Below are 23,164 nucleotides of genomic sequence, written 5' to 3'. Positions count from 1 at the left end.
TGCATTTAAAAGAATGCAAGTTACGCTTGTAGCTAAGCTGCAGTTGATAGCAGTAAAGTTCGAAACTGAGTTATTTTCGATTTCAAACGAAACGATTTTCAACCAATGGGAATAAAAATTACTTTATCCTACCTTATATGTTTTGTTTTCATATAAAATCCCACATTTTATGTTTTTGTGAATGTTTAAAATAAGTTTATAATAATACCTATATTCACGAAATACATAGTTTGCAATTACGTTGTTTTTAATCACATTGTTTGTGGTCACATCGATTGCCGTCACGCAATTTTTTTATCACGTCGTGCTACATTACAATAAGTACAGTACATCTCCTTAATCACATCAATACTCATACGTCGTTTCAATAAGGTGTATAGGTGTGCTATATTACAACAATCTACTTAAACAATGTTGTGCAGCGATTTTGATGTGATATCACAATTTATTTTTTTCTGTGTAGAGAGCCTTTATGTACGATTCAGACGATTCGTTTCCTTCCGTCGCTGTCACCGTCAACATTAGTTGCATGCATTCTTTTGGAGCCATTCACACGTAACGTCTTGACGGAAGAAGGCAAACCGTCTGAATCCTACATTACCCAGAGTGACGACGTCTTAATCCGAAACGTTAGCCTTTTCGTTAACTTTACATTGTATTTGACTGGTTGTTTGATGGTTTGGAACAAAGCTATCATTCTGTACAGCTATCGCTACTCCGGTTATAGGCACTGTACTCAAACTGATGCCCACCCGCAAGTAAAAGTAGGGGACTAGTTGGCCGAGTGTCTTTTTAGAACATGCCATTATGCGCAGTGTGATTTTAGAGAAGTATTAGGACCAGGGTTTGGAATATTCATTCACCGGTGAATGAATATATAGTTTACATTGCTTTATGAACGAACAATTCCACCGATCCCAATGGAACGTCTTTCCAGCCATAAAGAACCACACAAACAGAACGCTAGTGGAAGCAAATATATTCCACATATGCACAGATGGTACAGTGTGCTGGTATTAGAGTCTTCATGAAGCACAGAAGCCGTGAATAGAATTTTCTCTCTCGTGGTCTGAACGTCGTTCTTCTCACAAAACAATTCATTGCAAGCAAACTCTCTTCACGGGGCTAGGAAGTGATGAAGATTATATATTCAGTTATCGCTAACCGACTGATGACTTTAGCTGTCAAGTGAATAGTTTATCCAGAATGGCCATAAATTTGTATCCATTACGCAGTCATTGTTACCATTGTCATTTGATTTTTTAGCGTTCGTCCTTGACAGTTCATCAGTACTGCTTCCATGGACCTTGCCTGATATCTGTCTTATGATACCTTGCGAGTATGTAAACAGTACTGCTGAATTGTCAAATGAATTGAGGTTAGCAAACGGTAATAAAAACCTAATAGCGGACCTTACACGATCATTGAAAGTGCCAATACTAAAAAATAATATTATTTTAATGAACGTGTATGGTGCAGTAGTGACGAGTTTTCTATGAAAATTTGAAATATTATTACTTAGTCATCATTAAAAATGACAAAAATAATTGTCGTGTAAGGGCCGCTAATAACACATAAAAAATGACAATTGTACTCATGCACATCACGGACGCAAAAAAGCTTTTGAATCCATAAGAAACACTTATGATATTTCTCTACAAATTTACCATATGGAAATCATTGGTCAAACTTATGACCTTCAGAAAAAAATTTTCATTTACGTACTTATGGATTTCCTAAATCATACTTATGAAGTTCGTGAGGTAGACTTACGATTAATGTAGAAATGTAGATACGAATGTAATAAGTTATTTATATATTCCATAACCCCAACATATGAAATTCATCGTTTTTTTCTTATGGGTTTCATGACGATTGCTACTGATTTTCATGGTAAATGTATTTTATATAATATATATATATATATATATATATATATATATATATATATATATATATATATATATATATATATATATATATATATATATATATATATATATATATATATATAACAAAAAACACTTAAAATTTTCAAAATACAGAATTTATTCTTTACATTATTTATCAACCAAAAAGCACCTACCTACTACAAAAAATTTCATTTAGTCTGAATACATAATAATTTCCTATTTCGTGGATAGCAAATGATGAATGTCTACATATTGGGATTTCTTAGAAATCTTTTCAGAGTATATATTCAAGTCATATAAAAACGAGTCCGGATTAACAAGATTTTCCTCCACAAACCCAATATTTTCTACTTGCTGTGTCATGCATAAACAAAGTGTTACTATCATGAAATAAAATAATGTATAGAGACTTACATTTCTTTTCTTCCAATTCGCAATCCAATTCCAAACAATTTCTGAAAGAACGGGATATTTTGAAGCCAACGAATTTATGTCTTCATCTCCAAACTCTATAAATTGGAATTTCGAAATATGGAAAAGTTTTTCGCACGCTTCAGATGGTGCGTCTTGCACAAAGTTTTGAAGCAAAACAACGGTGTCTTCGTTTTCCATTTTTTTGGTTTGATTGTTCTTATAAGGAATGACATTTTCACAAGGTAGACTGTTATAAAAATCATAAATTGTGTTTTAAGGAATGCATATGTCATTGATATGAATTTCATAAGTTATGCTTATGAAGTTCATATGTGTGCTTACTGAAGGCACAAGTCTTCAATAAAATCAAAATTGTGCTGGTTCATAAGTGACTTATGAAATTATTAAGTTATTTTTCTTCGGTGTAGGCTATAGGCAAATGTGATAACCTACACTGAAATGAAAATCTTTTCTATATTCATTAAATTTGTCATATGAATCATATGCAGAATATAATTCATAGAAATTATATGGAAACTTATAATCTTTATTTAATGTGTACGTCAAATCTAAATGGACGTTATCATAATGAAAGCTAAAAAAATATCCCATATAATTTATATGGAAATCCGATGAAAGTCGTGAATAGTTGTGTCCTCGATAGTCATCAACTGCTCCAGACCATTTTTTTCAGGAAGTTTCGCATCTCAATGTAATTTTAAATCGCTGACAAGACAGCTCATCCAACTTCGTTCAAGGATATGCGTTAACGGACCATGAAATATATATCCGGTACATTTCATTACTCTATCTGTCTAGTAAGATTCATTGTTTTATTTTCAGTCTCGGGATCTCACTTCTCTTTCGCAAATATCATGAGGTGCTCCCTTACCGAATGGAATACTAGTATAGCTTGAATCCTCAAAGAAAAGTATAGTAGTTGGCAATTATCTGCTATTCGTATGACCTCCATTGAAAGTTATATATATATATATATATATATATATATATATATATATATATATATATATATATATATATATATATATATATATATATATATATATATATATATATATATATATATATATATATATATATATATATATATATATATATATATATATATATATATATATATATATATATATATATATATATATATATATATATATATATATATATATATATATATATATATATATATATATATATATATATATATATATATATATATATATATATATATATATATATATATATATATATATATATATATAAAGGGTGATTTTTTAAGAGCTTGAGAACTTTTTTAAACAATAAAACGCATAAAATTTGCAAAATCTCATCGGTTCTTTATTTTAAACGTTAGATTGGTACATGACATTTACTTTTTGAAGATAATTTCATTTAAATGTTGACCGCGGCTGCGTCTTAGGTGGTCCATTCGGAAAATCCGCTTTTTTATCGACAAATTTTGTTCAGCGATGAGGCTCATTTCTGGTTGAATGGCTACGTAAATAAGCAAAATTGCCGCATTTGGAGTGAAGAGCAACCAGAAGCCGTTCAAGAACTGCCCATGCATCCCGAAAAATGCACTGTTTGGTGTGGTTTGTACGCTGGTGGAATCATTGGACCGTATTTTTTCAAAGATGCTGTTGGACGCAACGTTACAGTGAATGGCGATCGCTATCGTTCGATGCTAACAAACTTTTTGTTGCCAAAAATGGAAGAACTGAACTTGGTTGACATGTGGTTTCAACAAGATGGCGCTACATGCCACACAGCTCGCGATTCTATGGCCATTTTGAGGGAAAACTTCGGAGAACAATTCATCTCAAGAAATGGACCGGTAAGTTGGCCACCAAGATCATGCGATTTGACGCCTTTAGACTATTTTTTGTGGGGCTACGTCAAGTCTAAAGTCTACAGAAATAAGCCAGTAACTATTCCAGCTTTGGAAGACAACATTTCCGAAGAAATTCGGGCTATTCCGGCCGAAATGCTCGAAAAAGTTGCCCAAAATTGGACTTTCCGAATGGACCACCTAAGACGCAGCCGCGGTCAACATTTAAATGAAATTATCTTCAAAAAGTAAATGTCATGTACCAATCTAACGTTTAAAATAAAGAACCGATGAGATTTTGCAAATTTTATGCGTTTTATTGTTTAAAAAAGTTCTCAAGCTCTTAAAAAATCACCCTTTATATATATATATATATATATATATATATATATATATATATATATATATATATATATATATATATATATATATATATATATATATATATATATATATATATATATATATATATATATATATATATATATATATATATATATTTATATATATATATATATATATAAATAAATTTTATAAAACTGGTCATATGGTATATATGAACCTATATAAATAAATTCGAAGTGAATATAATATGCGCTTCATAAATTGTTCCAATGTATGTTGTTCGGATATCTAGTAATGGTTATAAGACGCGCCAATAAATTTGACTCAGACTGGAAATTTCATTCGTTATATGGAAATCCTGTAAAAATAACGTGAGAGAAGAGTTTTATGTTTCATAAGATTATCTCATATATTTGACATGATGTTGAACACATCTTGTAACTATGATTGGAAATGCTAATAGTGCAAAATCATTAGAATATCATATAATGTGAAAAAGAAAATTTAGCTCAGTGTAGTTAGTTTCTACATCTTGCTTCCCGCATAGCGTTTTGGCTACCAGGCCAAAATTGATTCAGTGACGGTTGTCAAACTTAATTTGACAAAACAAAGTCGCCTGTATCTAAGTTAGCCGAGCGTTTTCATCTTCTCACCTTCGCTGAAAATGTCAAAGATTTCAATGTGGAAAAATCAGCCCGGTGGCAAGGATAGGGCGCTCCAGCAAGTGCTAGCGTGGCCAACATCTGGGGCATTTGGTGGGCAATCAGAGCGCTCAAAGTACGGTAAACAAACATTCGAGCATTTCAATTCGAGTAAAATCTTAATTTCCTTATCGTAGTGATGATATTCTGATCGATAATTTGCGGGGAAGTGCTTTAAAGGGTACTGAATAAACAAATAGTTTGCAATATCCAGATTTTTGTTAGCCATTCTTCTTCATTGTTTTGGTTTTTGCAGAATGATGCTGGCCACAGCTTCATGACGTCATAGCAGAGGGCTGGGAAAAATGCTGGTGGATGCGGTTGTATCGTTTGAGTTGTATATCTGGCAGCGGTGAGGCAGTCGGTCACCAGAATGGCTGCCAGCCATATTTTGCCCGCTGGCAGCGTTTAGTCAGCCGGTTGGCAGCCATGCATATGCGGGTTTTAGCTCCACTCTTCGCACTACTCTCAGTATAACTGAGACTCTGGTAAACATTAGTGCTGGAAATTCAAATTTAAGCTTAGATGTGACAATAAAAAAACATAATAAATCGCCGATTTATTTAAGGATCAAACCAGAAACGCTTGAAAAAAAGTCAACAACATGCAAGCCAATGAAAGTTTAGAAAAAAAGCCAACCGGTCACATAAACGAAATATTCCAAGGGTAAGCTAAATGTCTGAATATCAAGTCAACATTTGAATATGGGTTAATGATGCTCTAGTCTCTAAAGCTTGTCATATTTACAGTGAAAAGGCATTTTACGATGCGCAAGATGTCAAGAAAGAACCATCAAATGAACCAGTAGTCAATTCTCCGAAGGAATACCATTGCCATATATGTGGCAAACAATTCGTCCGGAAACATTGTTTTGTAAAACACACATTAAAACACGAGGGCGACGAGAAACCGTTCACTTGTGACCTTTGCGGTAGAAAATATTCATTCAAGAGTGTCCTAAGAAAGCATATGGTGGTTCATTCCAGTATCAAACCGTACAAATGCACCGTTTGCGGGAGAAGTTTCAGTTGCAAAAAAGGATTAACTGGACACATGACTACTCACACGGGTAATCCCTATAGGTGTGATGTTTGTGGAAAAGACTACCAGACGGAATCAAACTTGAAGAAGCACGAACGCATTCATACAAGTACCTCTCAACTTGGTCTCACCGGAGACATGCCTTCCGGCACGGGCAAGTATCGCTATAATTGTGGCCAATGTGGGAAAGGATTTCAGTATCGTTCAATCATGAAGAAGCACGAATTCATGCATACTAGCGTTCGCCCGTTCATATGCATCTTATGTGATAAAGGTTTTATTTATAAATGTCAACTAGAGGTACATATGCGTGGTCATACAGGTGAGCGACCGTACAAATGCACAATATGCGGAAAAGACTTCATCAGCAACGCTCATCGAACGCTTCACATGTATATTCATAATGGTGAGTACAGGCATAAGTGTGACATTTGCGGCAAAGGATTTCGCAGTACATCACACTTGAAAGTACACGGATATATTCATACCGGAGAGCGACCTCACAAATGCACCATCTGTGAGAAAACATTCAATCGCGGAGAAAATTTGATTGGACATATGAAGACTCATCGGGACCTTGCCACCAGCCATACTCTTATTGGACATGAGTCTATTGGCACCGGTGATTTTCAGTTCAAGCGTGAATTGTGTGGCAATGAATTCACCGGGGGCGCAGTTTTTAAGATTCCCGAGCACATCTATACTGATGAACAACAGTACAAATAATGGACAATATGCGGAAAAGATTTTCCCACCAAAACGTACTCATGGAACCGAGCATCTTCATAAATGTGATGCCTTTGAGAGATATGAACGCAATGACAAAGGTACTGTAAATGAGGCTTTCGGCAGGCAAAAATTACTTCGAGAAACACCAGCGCAATCGTTCAGGTGATTGGTTGTATAACAGCCACCGTATATGCGTAGAGAATCAATTCTAATATACTCAAAGTGGGGTAAAGAATTCAACAACAGATCACACTTGATAGAGCACGAATACACACTTACAGAGGAGAGTGGTCTCATAAATAGACCATGTGTAACCAGGATTAGACAAACTATTTAACTAGACACATTGAGTCAAGACGAGCAACGAAGGATGCTCAACGTCCTCTATAATTTACTATCTTGAGCTCATGTGTAGCAAAATTATTGTAAACGTAAAAATAGTAACAAATGATGTAACAACAATAGCAGCTTTTGGTAGTATTGCGTTTGATATTTAAACATGATTGCTATTAAAAATGTACATTTCGTGTCATATTTGCATAAAGAATCATATTATAATAAGTAGAATGGTTTATAAAAGTAACCGAAAAGCAATTTGTAGTCTGTATCCAGAATAAAAACAACCAGGATAAACTAATAAATCTTGATGAATTTGTTCTGTGGTAGTTTCACCAAATACAAATAATAATACCACTAGGTCCCATACATTCGGAGCGGATAAATAACGGAGAGCGGAATTAAATTAAACTGCGGAACTCGTTATAATGTCGAAAATGAGCTATATATTTCTGGTCTTCGAACCCCACATGGCATACAATTCACAATTATACATGAAAACTTAATTTGGTTACCATCTACCATACAAATTTGATTGTTCGCTTAAAATGGATATACCAGTGATTTCCAAATTGATCCCTTTAACCCACCAGTGCGCGACAATACATGGTAAGGCGAAAGACGTTTCGTTGCACTGCCGCAGAGGAAAGGAGAGTTTCGGAAACACTAGGATAGACAAAAAGGTTGCTTTTTGAAGATCATTCCCAATACGCAAACGGAGCTCAATCAAATTTCAACTTCGTTGGTTTTGAACATCATAGAGACCATCACAAGGACGGTTTCGAAATCGACTTTCGATTCACCAGGTCAATTTTGTAACGTGATCAATCTTCTCCTTGGACGTTTTAATAAAACCTAAAAACTGCAACTCTGCAACAGCTGCGCGACCCAATAAAAATGCACCATGTTAAGCAATAGAAAAATATTGCTTTAATTTAAATCATACCGTATCTTGGGACCCATTTGGCGTTCTTGTTCGTCTATGTTACTTCCGTCTAGAACAGTTCGCACTGTAAATACTATTGAGGATTGTTGAGTGCAGTAGCACGAGGGACACCCACAATATGCCTCTGAATAACGTAGCAATTCATTCTAAATCATTATTCATGTGTTCCAACGGCTCAACCTCGAAAAAAGTTTGCCCTCGTATGCTGGACTCATCGTTATATTCAATGTATTTATTGATCATTTCCACGGAATGTTATATTCTATCAGAAAAAATGCCTTTTAATTACTAAATTACTAAGAATATAAAACGCTTTTCAATTTACTTATAAAGTCCCAGGAGCAAAATTTTTCTGATTTAACAGGGATCTGAATAATAAACAGTAACTATGGTGATTGTACTCTTCAGCGTTGCCAGTTGTATGGAAAATTTGATAAAGTACATTGTCACTCTGACAATGTATCCTAACAGTGTACCACATAGCGCAAAATGTGTCCTCGAAAATTGGTCGGAGCATTCCGTATTATAATTTGTATTTGGTTTCACTATAACTGACGAAAATAAACACGATTTGTCCTTAAGATAACAGAGAACAGACATCCAAGCAACAATAAATCTTCGATCAGTCAAGGTTCGCCCTCCTTCAAACGCTTTTTACAACTTTTAATATGAAGTTTATTTTTTTTACAATTGATAGTTTTTTTAAAGATTATTTTACACGTTTGCTGGATTTAGCACATGATCTTTCCATCATGTTTAGCTCATGGAATACACATTATTAGAAACAATAACTCTAACTCTACTTCACCGTTTATTCATGAATGATGAGCACTGATTGTATATTTTTAAATTTCTTTTTCATTCTTCTCACTAATCCATTTTCAGTCGTACATGTCCATACTATATTAAGTAGTAGCAAGCCTACTGACTGCTACAATAGCCAGTCGAGTTCTAGGGTTCTTGAGTTACGACGCAGCACGAAGCACATGTGGCTGCTCTTTCACACGGCGCAATCTGATGCTGACTCCGTTGTATGAATGCGTTTGTGTAACTTCAAGCAATAATTCCTGGTGAATTTTTTGCCACACACATCACACTCATGCCGACTGTCACCCGTGTGAATCAACATGTGCGATTTGAGACCATAGTTAGTGTGGAAACTTTTTTCACACGCAGTGCATTTATGTGGCCGCTCGTTCGAATGAACACGCATATGGCTGGCAAGAGTTGTTTCGAGTTTAAAATCTTTGTCGCATACGACGCACTTGAACGGTCTCTCACTCGCGTGCGTGTATTTGTGTCTGTTCAAGTGTGAAAGTACACTGAATCCTTTGCCACAAACATCGCACTCATACCGAACATAACCAGTGTGACTAGTCATGTGATTGGATAGACTGGTATCGGTGGGTAGAACCATTTCGCATATAGAACATTTATACTTCTTGTCCGTATGGAAGCGTTGGTGATTCTTAAACTTCAAATGATTATGATAGCCTTTGCCACACACCTCACACTTATAACGATAGTCACCCGTGTGAATGGCCATGTGATTGGTTAGGACCGAGTTGGAAAGAAACCCCCTTCCGCACACGGAACATTTGTAAGGACGTTGTCCCGTGTGGATGTTTTGATGTTCCCTCAAGCGTGATTTGATTCTGAATCCTTTGCCGCATACATCACACTTATGCTGGTAATCATCCTTATGAATTAACATGTGCTGCGTAAGGCTCGGGTGACTGGCGAGCACCTTTTCGCATATGGAACATTTATAAACTTCGCCCGTGTGAATGCGAGCGTGGTTCATAAAGGCTGAACGATGATAGAAACCTTTGCCACACACTTCACACTTATAACTGTAGGGCCGCTCATCGGTGTGAAGGAACATATGTTTGGTCAGATTGGTATTGCTTCGGAAGGTTCTATCACATATGCTACACTTGAAGGGGCGCTCTTCGGTATGAACGCGTTCGTGTACCGTAAATTGGGAGCGGTAATCAAACATTTTGTCACACACATCGCACTTGTATTTTCGCTCGCCCGTATGTTTCCGCGTGTGTATAGTAAGATTACGTTTGGTTTTGAAATTTCTGTCACATATGTTACATTTAAAGCCACCGACATCGTGAAGGCGCATGTGCAGTTTGAAATAGGCTAAACTAGTATACCGTTTTTCACACACGGTGCACTGATAACCCGAATGTCTTCGTTCGTGCGCTTGCAGTTGAAATTTGTTCGTGCATCCTTTGCCGCACAACTGACACTTGTGCCGGTATTCACCCGTGTGAGTGTACATGTGGGTCGTTAGGTTAGAGCTACTGGTAAAATTTTTCTCGCATATAGTGCATCGATACGGCCGTTCACCGGTGTGATAGATTTGGTGGGCTTTCAGGTGTGATTTGACTATGAATCCTTTGCCACACACCTCACACTTATGACGGTAATCACCATTATGTATTGACAGATGCTTTTTTAGGTTAGAGTTGGTGGATAAAATCTTTCCGCAAACAGTGCATTTGTAAGGATGCTCCCCAGAATGAGTGAACTTGTGATTTTCCAGAAGAGATCTGCTTGTGAATCTTCTACCGCACACATCACATTTGTAGTCATCCTTGTGGATATACATGTGTTTCGATAGGTTAGATTTGATGGTAAACTTTTTCTCGCATACGGTACAACTGTACACTACGCCTGCATGAATGCTTTTATGGCTCTTGAATCTGAAACTATGATGGAATCCTTTGCCACACACGTCACACTTATACCGGTACTCGCTTTCGTGAATAGACACATGTTTAGATAGATTAGAACTATCGGCGAAATCTTTTCCGCAAACATTGCATTTATACGGCCGCTCGCCTGTGTGTACATTCATGTGATGGGTGAGAGTAGTTTTAGCAAAAAATCCTTTTTCGCATACAGTGCATTTATACGACCGTTCACCGGTATGAATGAGTGTATGGAGCTTCAATGACTGCTTATGGTGGAATCCTTTCCCACATATATCGCATGTGTATGGTTTGGTAGAAGTATGAATGTTCATGTGGTTAATTAGCCTGTATTTATGTTCAAATGTTTTATCGCAAATGTCGCAACGAAGCATAGCGGATTGTTTGTCATCGATTGGACATTCTTGTTGCTTTGGTGGATCGGTTGTTACAGTGAATGGCTCTTTCGAGTTATTTGATGGTTCCTCTTTCATTGTTACCACATCCGGTGCATGGTCAGGTTTGTTATCACTGAAAAAAAACGTAACATTTTAGAAGTAATACCTAATTAGAAAAACCCTGATGGGACTGTGAATGACAGATTTCCTTTCCCTTTGAAAAATCACCAGAGTTCGATTAAAACGTTCAAACCATAACATTACTAGTAATGCTAGCAAATTTTATAAAGCCCCATATAATTAACAAAAAGTAAACAAAAGGATTTCCAGTATGGTCACACAATTCGACGTGAACATTTCATAAGGGCACATAAACCAATGAGAGATTCTCTTTGTTTACTTTCTCTTCAGTAAATAACACCTACATTTTCACGTTCACTTACCAAATTTGCATATAGAATGAAAGAAAATATCTCCAGCTTTGTAATAGTATTATACATGTAACGAACAATTGCGTAATAACGCAGATATAATCGAAAGAGAAAGTAAACAGAGAGAATCTGTCAATTGTTTTAAGGTCCTTTTGAAATGTTCACGTCGAATTCATTGCTACAATTTACCTACCTGCGAGTAATTTCATTACCGATATCAGAATCGAATACTTTCTGATCTAAATCGAACTCTTCGCTACATACGTCGAAATGTTCTCGTAAGTGTTCATTTTTCTGCATATTGTCAGTTATTGATTCACTTGTTTTCTTATTTCTAATGAGAAATCACTTCAGCCACAAAATTAGTAAAGTTTTCGATCCTACACACAAATAAATATTCGCGTTCGAAATTACTTGAACAATCACGTGAAATGGTTTCAAACTTCAAAGTACACTGAGAAAAAAAACTATAGTAATCGTAACCATGTTTTTCATTGTCATTTCAACTATACGCTTAAATAGTAGCAACAATCATGATATATGGCTATTCACCATCTGTATTGTATAAATTACTAGACAACAAAGACTACGATTTGTCTAAACCGACGACACGAACAGACGCTCCGAAGAAAAATCGGAATAAAAAGTGTTCGTGAGCGATTTACCGCCAGTTACCACAAATGTAGCGACCCCTTGATAATGATAAATATAATATTTTTGGGCAACACAGTTTAAGTTGCTATGAATTAGTTAAAAAGGAGCCCCAGAAAAAATAAACAAATTGTTTGAGAAATTTGTGGAACAGATCTATAAATTTTAATTTTCTGCTCTCAGCTCCACTTCCTGAGAGCATTTCAAGAATATGGATCAACCAAATCGACGATTCTAAACGCTTCCAAACATCTTTAATTTTTTTCATTTAGCTGATACAGATTTCTTTTTTTCTCCGTCTTGAACAGTCTGCAAGTACAGCAGCATCGCCAAGTGTTTCCCCCGGAGGCGTTTAATGTGATGCAACTGAACATATCTCTGCACCATATTACGGATCTCACTTTTCCATTCGATAAAATTATTTGATAAATAGTTGTAAAATCGTGTATTGTATGAATTTTGTAACTTTTTAATACCCTTAAACCCAAACAGTAGCGTCAGCGTTTCACTAACCGACCGGCAACGTAAGTCAGCCAGCATTAGGACAATTAATGAAAAACATTCACCTGGGATATTTTTTAACTTTTGTGGAAACAAAATCAATCCAGCCATTTTGCATTAAAATGTTGGTTTCTTTCACCCATTATTTAGAAAATAAGAAACGTGTTCGTAAGACATGTCCATGAAATACCAAACAAAATTATGGATAAATTCCAATGAAAAACTGAATTTCACGAAGACACAGTATTTAAACAACATTTGGAGATGATCTTAAAAAATGTACATGTATATTTTTACTAGTATATCCTTGCTACCGATTTTTTTTTTATTTGTTATCTTCCTTTATCTATAGTCAGAAACTTTCGATAACTTCAAGATCATTTTGTTTATTTATTTAGTATGTCCTTTCGCTGCAATCAAACACCTTCTAATATATCATCATTCATAGTTAGTAGTATGAAACTATTGTTTTGAGTGCCAAATACCGTAGAATATATCATCACACACAGAACCAATCGGCCAATTTTTACCCACGAATTGTGATTTGACACGCAAAATGGTGCATCATTTTTTTTCCTCATATTATCGTCGATTATCACATCAACACCACATGCTTGCTGGAGCACTTGCAAATTACCGCGAGAAGACGATCTTAAAGCCAGTCGGTAATCCCAATTTCATTTTTTTGGAAACGAATTTTTATCAGCCATCATGATTCCCACTAGAATTGAAAGTAAGCCTCTGGCAGCGGCCAAAATTGTCCTCGATCGTCTTGTGGAATGGCATCAAAATATGTTTTGTTTACATTCTAAAATCTGTTTAAAACCAGTAACCAAGGTTATGGTAACTGTTATTCAAAATCAATAATTTATCAACTTGTGCTGCCAGTTTCAACATTTTTCCAAGAGATTTCGTTTTGACATTACCAGTTACTGAGGGGTAGTTAAATTTGCGATACAGTTTCGATAGGCGACTGGCAGGTCGTGTCGTCGACTAAACTATTTGTATTTATGACTTTTCTGGCATGGTTATCCTGACAATGGTAGTCATCTCGTAATGCGATACAACGATTATTCCATGATTCTTTATTTTTGCAGTTATAATACTAATGTTAATTCTTTCCGCTCGATCATCCCTTTGTTCTCTCCACCATCTCCATTGAAAACTAATAAATTCGCTCGTTGTAACTAATCCTGTTGTATCTCCTCTTCTCCGCTCTTAATCGTTCTTCTCTAATCTTTTTGAACACTAATTAGATCTATATGTCGGTTCTAACCTCGTTTGCTAGCCCTCTTTTTTTATCCGTCTTCCACCATCTTTTCGACCACTAATTAGATCTACATGCCGAACCTAACCCCGTTTCGTTCGCCAACTCTCATTCACCACTCCCTCCTTCTACCTCCCATTTTAAAGCATATCTCTTTTCTTCTGTAGTTTTAATGCAAAATCACCCGATGGGTTTAGTGTCAGAGTTAGTTAGCTAGGATTAGTTTTATTTGATAGTATTAAGTACATACATGTATCTGTTGGATTGTTGTAATCTGTTGATATAAACGATGAGGAGGTTTTATGCCTGCTGGAGTGAGAGATTATTATTTCAGCTCCATTGGGCTTTTTCCTGCTCCAAATATATATATATATATATATATATATATATATATATATATATATATATATATATATATATATATATATATATATATATATATATATATATATATATATATATATATATATATATATATATATATATATATATATATATATATATATATATATATATATATATATATATATATATACAGATATATGAGAAGCGAAATAGTTATTGGCACATTGTCGCAAAACCGATTTACTGGTAGCGACACCTGCCAATGAAAAATGGAGCCAAGAAAAGGAGGATTCTTTCGGAAATTTTCATATCGGCAGTAGTGATTTGCAACATTTTTATCGTTCATTCAAGAGTACAAATAGATATCAGCAATAAAAGTTCTTTTTTAAGTGTAAACTACGATTAAACATGGAAAATCTCCAGAAATGTGTGAAATTGGGTAAGTTTAGTTTTTTTCGGATTAAAATTTTTTTTCAACAGAAACCAGTGTAATGTTGATTTCTCGAGTAATAGAATGTATAGCGATCGAGTACTATTTATTTTGGATACTTTATTTGTTATTTCCAGGCATTTGGAAAATGGTATCAAACCAAGTTTAATGCTCTATTCTGAATAAACGGTAGATTTCGCACAATGAACTAAGATCAACATTACTACCTCAGAGTAAAATTTTTTTCTTAAACTTGTACTATGATTTTTTAAATGAATTTGCCCGTTGTCATAGGAAATCGTTGAAAAGGGGGAGTAATCAGAAATTTTCCTACCGATTTGACAGCTCTTGCTGAAAGTATCATCTCTCGGTTGATTTTTCAGAAGGCCGTAAGAGCAAGTGACAGTTTCTCTTTGTTAACTTTCTCTTCTACTAATTACCAAGCGGTTTACACGTTTATCACTTAACTCCTTGCATAGAATGATGCCCGAAACTTTCGACTTTCAAACTGAACTGTGAAATCCAAGAAAATCTTTTTTAATCACGTCACAATAATCGAAAGAGAGAATGAACAAAGAGAAACTGTCACTTGCTTTTACGGCCTTCTGAAAAATCAACCGAGATCTCTAAACAAGCAGCGCCTCTACATTTCAGTTTTACGATAATATGCCAATTGAAAGCCGAGTAAAAACTAAGGAGATGACCCCATAATGAAAAATTTATTGAACAATCCAATCAGCGTGGTCACCACGAGATAGCGTTATGGTGATTGTTTTGACATATCCCATGTATTTAGAAAAATTTTTGACGAATTTTTCAATTTACTTGAGTTTAAAAGAATGCAGATGGCAAAACCTTACAAATATGGGTAAGAAAAACGATTATTCACGTGTTGTCATCAAATATATGATTTCAATTTGTCCTATACTCTTGACAATCTCGGATGAAATTTGAAATTTTCAGTTCACATACAGATTTGATTTAGATGGTAAAACATGAGTAAATAGACTAGTCATAAAACTTTTGATCATAATTTATCAATTAATCTCAAAATCCAACCCAAAAATCAAAGAATATCCCAGATATGAAAACAGAACCCAACCTCATTTCTTCCAATTTGGTATTTCATGTTACGATTTCTCCATAAATATCAATCAAACATACCACGGAAAGTTACTGAATCATAAATGATCGATTTTTTTACCAAATTTTCACACGTTTTGGTATGTTAGTATTCGAATCGTAAGAAAAAAAATAAAAACCCTGCATTTTGTTCGAATCTTCAAGCAAAATCTGAAAATTATCACCATCGCTTAGTTCAAAGCTCGCCACTCGGGCAGCGCAGCGATCGCAAAAGTGTTGGTTGGATTCTTCAATTGCGGACGGACCGGTTTTGAGAGCAAACAACAGGTCGCACCACCTGGTTTTGCGTTTTGCAACAGTGGCTGTTTCCCTAATATTGTAAATTTCTTGTATTATGCATAATTCTTTCTATGAAGTCTATACAGAGATTTTTTTCGTCCTTAAGGTAGCGCTTCGCCGTGGTCACGGGAGTTCGCTGCCTATCCCGGGGTTTCATGCACTTTACCCAAAATTGTGAGAAAACGGGGAAGAAAACGGAAATTCCAAGAACATACGATTCTAGATAAATAATTTTTGTATCGATTCGTATATAAATTGTGCCTGATAAACGTTTTTATCGAAAGATTTCGTGCGAGTTATAAAAATAAATGAGTTTTTTCCTTATTTTTTCGCACGCACACAATGTCCACGCATGCATTGGGGTGTGCAAAATGCTACATGCGGTAGACGCTAACAACATTTCTTTTGTTTTCGTTGTCCGTTCTCTCTGCGTAAACGTTGAATATAGATGAGTAGAAAATGTAAGTAAGTGTTACTACTTTGTAAAATAATGTCTATTCATGTTTCAGTAGAACCAGAAATCAGTAATGATTTTCATCACTACTAGCTTTGACGCTTTGTTGAAAACGTAGCACATCCCTACATATGCGAGTTGTTTATAGCGAGAAAAGGAAAAAAGAAAACAAAATGTTTAACAAAACTCGCACGAAATCTTGCGAAAGAAAAGCTTTCTAACTAATATTTTTCGCCAAATGCATAGTAAAATCATTTACCTACAATCGTATGTTTTTGATTTTTCGTGAATCGGCTTAGTATTGGAGAAATTTGCAATTTAGGGTGAAATTTCGGCGACAAAGCAAGAGGAAGCAGTGAGTTGTCTCGCTTCGACCTGACCACGGCGAAGCGCTACCTTAATGCCCCGTTTACACTTCTGCTGGCTGCCAGCATGCTGGTGTCAGTGTACTGCCCTCTTAGAAAAAAACGTTCAACTGTGGTCCAATGATCCAAAGTATTAGACCAACGAAGGACCACCGTTGAACGTTTTTTTTCTAAGAAGGCAGTACACTGACACCAGCATGCTGGCAGCCAGCAGAAGTGTAAACGGGGCATAAAGAATTCAATACTTAAATATATTACAAAATGTCTATTCTTATTTTTTGGTTCTTTAGATATCATCTAGAATGTCGCAGTTATAAATGGCTAATTGTGATAAGATTAAGATTAGATTAGTAAGGAAGTTTCATCGTAATGCTTGAATCCATTTGATGCAGTCATTGGATTGAAGCGGGGCAGGTCGGTGAAACGATTACCTTGGAAGATTTGCTGGACATACGAAATAAGTCATCGGAATTCAATTGAGTCTGCACTTACCTGAGTCCTGGATTAAAGGATTTTTTTGCAAGACACACTCAACATGTACTGCTAGAAATAATTGCTGTTAGGAAAAAAAACTTGTTCATTAAAATTCTACTCGCTCCTCCCCCAAAAAATATGTTCACAAGTTCACAGCTTAAGGATAGCAGATATACAGGAAACTAAATAATAGACGTAGTATCTTCACATCGCTCGTATTCGCAACAACTTGGAAATGATTAACTGTGAAAACATAAATTTCTTTCGAGTAATTTATAACCATTCAATAGCCTTTCCTTTTTGATTTATTTTAAGATATTATCTGGTTCCTCGTAATTTCGTCCTCTTACCAAACGTCTTTGATCTGAAGTACTTTAGAAATGCGTACTAGTATCTGTTGGGTGCTCTGATTTTTTTTTCGATTTCAAGAACTGTATCTATTATATTCATCCTAACATATCGCTTACGTTTGGTCCAGTCGTTAGCTTGTATTGCACAGCCTCTTGGTAGTGTGAATATTTTTACACCATATCCTGACACCTTTCTTATGAACTGATGCAATTAACTGAGCCACCTACACAACATTGTTTTTATTTTAAACTTGCCTAATTGAACTTGATTCCGTTCATTCGGAAACAGATGTCGCAACGAAAACCTTTTCCTTATCCGTATGAATGCGTTCGTGTCTCTTGAAGTTTGAACGGTCCCAAAAACCTTTGCCACACACATCACACTCATATTGATAAACGCCGGTATGTTTTCTACTAGTGTGTCCAATAAGTGCACTCTTCCTGAGAAAATCTTTTCCGCAAACAGTGCACTTGAACGGCCGCTCACCTGTATGGACCCGCTTGTGGATCGTGAATTCAGTAAGACAGATGAAGCCTTTGCCACACACATCACACTTATATCGATAATTACCAGTGTGGATAGACATGTGCCCAGTAAGACCAGTTTTACTGGAATAAGTTTTTTCACATACAGTGCATTTGTACGGCCGCTCACCTGTATGAATGCGTTTGTGGGCCGTAAACTCTGTGAGACACAGAAAGCCTTTGCCACACACGTCACACTTGTGTCGGTAATTTCCTGTGTGTTTTATCATGTGACTACATAAACCGTTTTTGGATCTAAATATTCTTTCGCAAATACTGCATTTGTACGAGCGGTTACGCTTACTAATACACACGTGTGCCGTTAAACACTCCTCGTCAGGAAATCTTTTGTTACACACGGTACACTGGTAAGGCCGTTTACATTTGTGAATGAATGAATCTTTCAAGAGTGATCTGACCTTAAATACTTGACCACACACATCACACTTATGTCTGTAATAACTCTCGTGAACACGCATGTGTTTGGTAAGTGAGGATCTAGTGGCAAAATCCTTTTCGCATTCAGTGCATTTGTGCGGCCTTTCACCCGTGTGAAGATGCATGTGCAACGCAAGATGTAATTTGCCTCGGAAATCTTTATCACACACGATGCATTTGAAGGGCCGCTCACCTGTATGAATGCGTGCGTGGTCTCCCAACGCTGAAGAGTCGTAAAAGCTTTTGCCACACACATCGCACTTATATACCTCTGTATGTCTAGACATGTGCTTGTTGAAAACACGTCTACTGGCAAAATCGGTTTCGCACACATTGCATTGATAAGGTCGCTCACCTGTATGGATGTTTTGGTGATCTTTCATGTGTGCTTTGGACGTGAATCCTTTGCCACACACAACACACTTATGTTTGTAATTATCATTGTGAATCTGTCGGTGTGTGGTCAGGTAAGATTTTGTGGCAAACTCTCTGCCACATATGGGACATTTATGCGTCTCACCCTTATGAATGTATCCGTGCTGCTTAAACGTTGTACGATTGTTAAAGCCTTTGTCACACACCTCACACTTATACTTATAATAATCTGTATGAGCAGACATGTGTTTGATGAGATTTAATAGACTCTAAAAATTATGTTAGCATTGAGTGCATTTAAGCGTTCGGTTGCTGATATATGAATACAGTTATTGTACTTCAAACGTGTTTATCGTTTTTTGCAACGAAACCGTGTAGTATGGTTACTTCCTGTGCATGGTAGGATTTCATTTAACTAAAAATACAGAAAGCTTTAGAAACTATTATCTGTGCATAAAACCGAAAAGAATTGAATCACCTTTGCATAATTATATTACAGTTACTCCAATCGTACACTTTCTACCCACATTGAAGTGCTTTGCGGTGTCTAGCAATCGTTATTCTGCATATGATTTGATTATCTTCTTTGAGTTTCGTTTTCGACTCGTCAGAACCTAGCAGTTCAAGTTGATCGAGAAATAATCTGTCGTTGTTTTTGTTGTGCAATATATTCTTTTGAATTAGTTACCTACCACTCAATTTACTAAACTCAAAACAACACAAAACAACCAGAGATGCCAGACGAGATTGTAATAAAACAAATTTCCGAATTCAGCTGTTTTTCAAAGAACGGCGAATCTAACATTGACAGCAAATGGAGAAAATCATCGATGAATGTTTCGACTTTGGTTTCAAATCGTGTTTAGAAATTATCGTATATTCTCTGATCAATTTATGATTAGTCGATGAATTGTTAGTTTATCTTCAAAAGGCACGCAAATGTTACCACTTTCCTTCTATATCCACTGAATAAATCAACATAAAAAGAGTTTCGCCCTTTTTCGATTTGTTTACTTTTATACTTGCTGTGTGAATTATAAAGATACGCCCTTGCGCATTTTTCATGAAATTGGCTGGTTTTCGCTACTAAGACAAATCTGTGAGTAGTTTTATTGTCTCTTTTACTATTTCCAGTAATAAAAGGTTCGGTAACCATCTAAAATAAAGAAAATAAATAGTTTCGCCCTTCCTTACTAGCAATTGAAGTATCGCCCTGTTTGTTGGCATGGAACACGGAGGGCGAAACTTGCGTAAACAGATGGAATGACAGTTTCGTCTTTTATAGTTCTTTGTATTACTAAGATTGGGATTTTTGTAGAATACGAATTTTTAGACAAAATTGTAGGATTTTGAAGCATTTATTGGTAGGAGAGAGAACCTCGATTTGTTTACTTTTGTAAGATACGTCCTTCTTTGAAAAACAGCTGAATTAAAAATACTTCGTTCTAACCCAGTAAATCCGAGCATCGGACGCATCGTGCAAGAAAGCTTTTGACTGCGTTTCAAGCTTACATAGTGTATCGATAGAACAAAAGAGTGAAGAAATACCAAAGCAGAGAGCGGATGTCTGATACGCAGAGGATGGGATATATCGGGGTTGGATTTTCAACTCCGAACATAGGGCCAGAGTTTTTCTGGCCCTAAGAGGCAAATGACCTTAAGGTTAAAGCCTCTATGATCGAAACAAAAGAATGTATTTCACACCCTATCGGGGATACGTCGGCTCGAAAATGCCTTGTTTGATGTTACTTCGCTCTGTTTCTATAGCGATACATAATGTAAACATAAAACTATTTTAGGTCGACGCGGTTGATGCAAATGGTGCAGAATTGTCCGATGACGGGCCGATCGAAGCGCTACAATCGGCCCCATATCGTGCTCAATCGGTCCGATAATCGGACCGATGATCGGACTTATGCGGGTCTACAAATTTCACTGGGAATAAGCGATATAACGTTGTGTTTCACAACTAGAGGCGTACGTGTGCGAGGATGATGATTGCACGCTTATCTGTCAAAATGCAACGGAAAACAAATTTTCACTTGTAAAATCGTTCAGAAAATGTCTACAACACCTTATTTTTATTATATAATTACGATTGATTAGGAAATTATGATATGATAAAAAAAAGCTTCGTACTGCCTTTTAATTTATTTCTCCAGCGTTCAAAATAACTTCAACTGAACAGAAAAAAATTGTGGATCTCGATATTGGTCAACATAATCATCTTATAAAACCAAACATGATTACACGGAAAAGAAGTTGCTTTTTAAAATGAAAATTTATGTACCAGATCCTAAAATTCTACAAAATGATTAAAATTATATGAGTTTCCCATAAAATTCAATCGTCATCCTAAAAAAAGGATCAAATATCGAAACTTAGATGGTGCATTGGGTAACATTAGTTCTGCCAAGGTTGCTTGAAAATTTTAAAGACTAGCAGAATAATACAAATCGATAGTCCCACGACAAAGAGTCCAACTGCAAACGAGAGCTTCCCTTTGTTTACTTTTTCTTTTGATTATTACAGAGCCATTACTGAAATTTCTTGAAAGTTTTCAATATAAATCGAAAGCATTTGATTTTTACCTGAAAGTTTTGCGAATGTCAAGGCGTCAAATATAAAATCAATCCGTTCAATCGAGAAAGAAAAAGTAAATAAAGAGAAACTGTCATTTGCAGTTAGGCCCTTGTTAGAAAAACATCTGTCAATATAGAGAAGACATTAGTCCCTCTGCCCAAAGCGATAATTACCCACCAATCAATAATCAACGGTTCATATACAAGAGGCAATAGTGAGAAAAAGCGGTGCACTCACCATTTATGTTGTCGTCAGGTTGCCAAAGCTCGCTGCCCTCCTGGCCGTCTTGAATTCCTCCGGGGCGACGCGCGAAACCAGACCGGCGGGGAATTGCACGTTGAACCGGTTGCTCAAACCGAAAACTGTCATATTGCCTGCTCCCCGTATGACAATTGGATTTGGCACCAACTGCACATGAGCCTCTTCCCCTTCCTCCGAAAGAGATTCCACCCGATGGCGAGCATACACACACGCACTCAAACAGTCTAAATGATACTTGACACTATCATTACACTAACAACTTTCAATTTCATTAAAGCTCGCTAAACATTCTTTGGCACTAGTAACGCAACTGTCCTGAGCACTCTGTTGAACCCAACCGAACACATTGCCATCAACTTGTTTGTGGCTTAGCTGACCCGATCTGTGTGAAGCATTTTGCCACAAAGTTGGTCCAGGGTTGGCGTTATTGTTTCTACACTTGACACTGTAATTAGGTGAAAGTACGTTGTCCCGTTCCTGAGAGTCCGATGAATCGTAGTTGCTGATCGGTGTTTCGTGCCTCCTAAATGCTTGCTATTGCGTTCCAAAATGCGACGAATCTCGGCGAACGTGTTGGCATCCCGGAGGCGCCAGTATTTTACGGGGATCAGTTCACCATTTAAACTCCAGCATTTGTTATTTTCGTGGGACTTACCACACAATCGCAGCTGGTTCCGGCGCAAGCATGGTTCCGGATATCTGTGCTGTGAACAGATCTCGGTCGTGGTCGGTTCCAGCGGATATGGAAGTGGGAAAGATGATCTCCGTCCGTTCGGAACTCGCTGTCAGTCGAGTAAGTCAATCCGCAACGCTGCCGGTCGAGTCTCTCCTCGAGGGATTGTTTTAGTTTCACCTTCGCAGTCTTGGTTGATATCCTTTCTCGTGGTCGTCCGGTGTGTGTCTTACAAAAGAACTGAC

The 23,164-nt window shown here is 36.4% G+C and overlaps 3 protein-coding genes and 1 long non-coding RNA gene across 7 annotated transcripts; 1 reads left to right on the top strand and 3 right to left on the bottom strand.

Annotated features, from left to right (window-relative positions):
• The first annotated feature begins 5,050 nt into the window (after window positions 1-5,050).
• LOC131426374 (zinc finger protein 239-like) lies at window positions 5,051-7,968 on the top strand. 2 transcript variants are annotated; one of them, XM_058589062.1, is made up of 4 exons: window positions 5,051-5,295; window positions 5,357-5,400; window positions 5,476-5,885; window positions 5,969-7,968. In XM_058589062.1, the coding sequence occupies exons 3-4, from the start codon at window positions 5,824-5,826 to the stop codon at window positions 6,984-6,986; spliced, it is 1,080 nt and encodes a 359-aa protein (XP_058445045.1). In that variant the 5' UTR covers window positions 5,051-5,295; window positions 5,357-5,400; window positions 5,476-5,823; the 3' UTR covers window positions 6,987-7,968. The 2 variants fall into 2 exon arrangements, with proteins under 2 accessions (XP_058445045.1, XP_058445044.1); XM_058589061.1 differs by having other exon boundaries at window positions 5,051-5,400.
• Window positions 7,968-8,767, bottom strand: LOC131426375 (uncharacterized). Its single transcript, XR_009229075.1, has 3 exons — window positions 8,597-8,767; window positions 8,272-8,533; window positions 7,968-8,204 (listed from the first exon to the last, which is right to left on the bottom strand). It is a non-coding gene; the product is annotated as an uncharacterized LOC131426375 (long non-coding RNA).
• A 207-nt stretch (window positions 8,768-8,974) lies between these two features.
• LOC131426368 (zinc finger protein 721-like) lies at window positions 8,975-22,891 on the bottom strand. Of its 2 annotated transcripts, none has more exons than XM_058589051.1 (2): window positions 22,223-22,891; window positions 8,975-11,507 (listed from the first exon to the last, which is right to left on the bottom strand). In XM_058589051.1, the coding sequence occupies exon 2, from the start codon at window positions 11,468-11,470 to the stop codon at window positions 9,272-9,274; it is 2,199 nt and encodes a 732-aa protein (XP_058445034.1). In that variant the 5' UTR covers window positions 11,471-11,507; window positions 22,223-22,891; the 3' UTR covers window positions 8,975-9,271. The 2 variants fall into 2 exon arrangements, with proteins under 2 accessions (XP_058445034.1, XP_058445033.1); XM_058589050.1 differs by lacking the exon at window positions 22,223-22,891 and adding an exon at window positions 11,999-12,220.
• LOC131426370 (zinc finger protein 227-like) lies at window positions 17,428-21,386 on the bottom strand. 2 transcript variants are annotated; one of them, XM_058589056.1, is made up of 3 exons: window positions 20,095-21,385; window positions 19,881-20,016; window positions 17,428-19,817 (listed from the first exon to the last, which is right to left on the bottom strand). In XM_058589056.1, the coding sequence occupies exon 3, from the start codon at window positions 19,645-19,647 to the stop codon at window positions 18,340-18,342; it is 1,308 nt and encodes a 435-aa protein (XP_058445039.1). In that variant the 5' UTR covers window positions 19,648-19,817; window positions 19,881-20,016; window positions 20,095-21,385; the 3' UTR covers window positions 17,428-18,339. The 2 variants fall into 2 exon arrangements, with proteins under 2 accessions (XP_058445039.1, XP_058445038.1); XM_058589055.1 differs by having other exon boundaries at window positions 19,881-21,386.
• Window positions 22,892-23,164: the final 273 nt, after the last annotated feature.

The sequence above is a fragment of the Malaya genurostris genome, chromosome 1 (genome assembly GCF_030247185.1).
Source record: "Malaya genurostris strain Urasoe2022 chromosome 1, Malgen_1.1, whole genome shotgun sequence".
NCBI lineage: Eukaryota > Metazoa > Arthropoda > Insecta > Diptera > Culicidae > Malaya > Malaya genurostris.
Note: the sequence above shows the minus strand (reverse complement) of the source record. Positions and strands in the feature narration are given on the sequence as shown.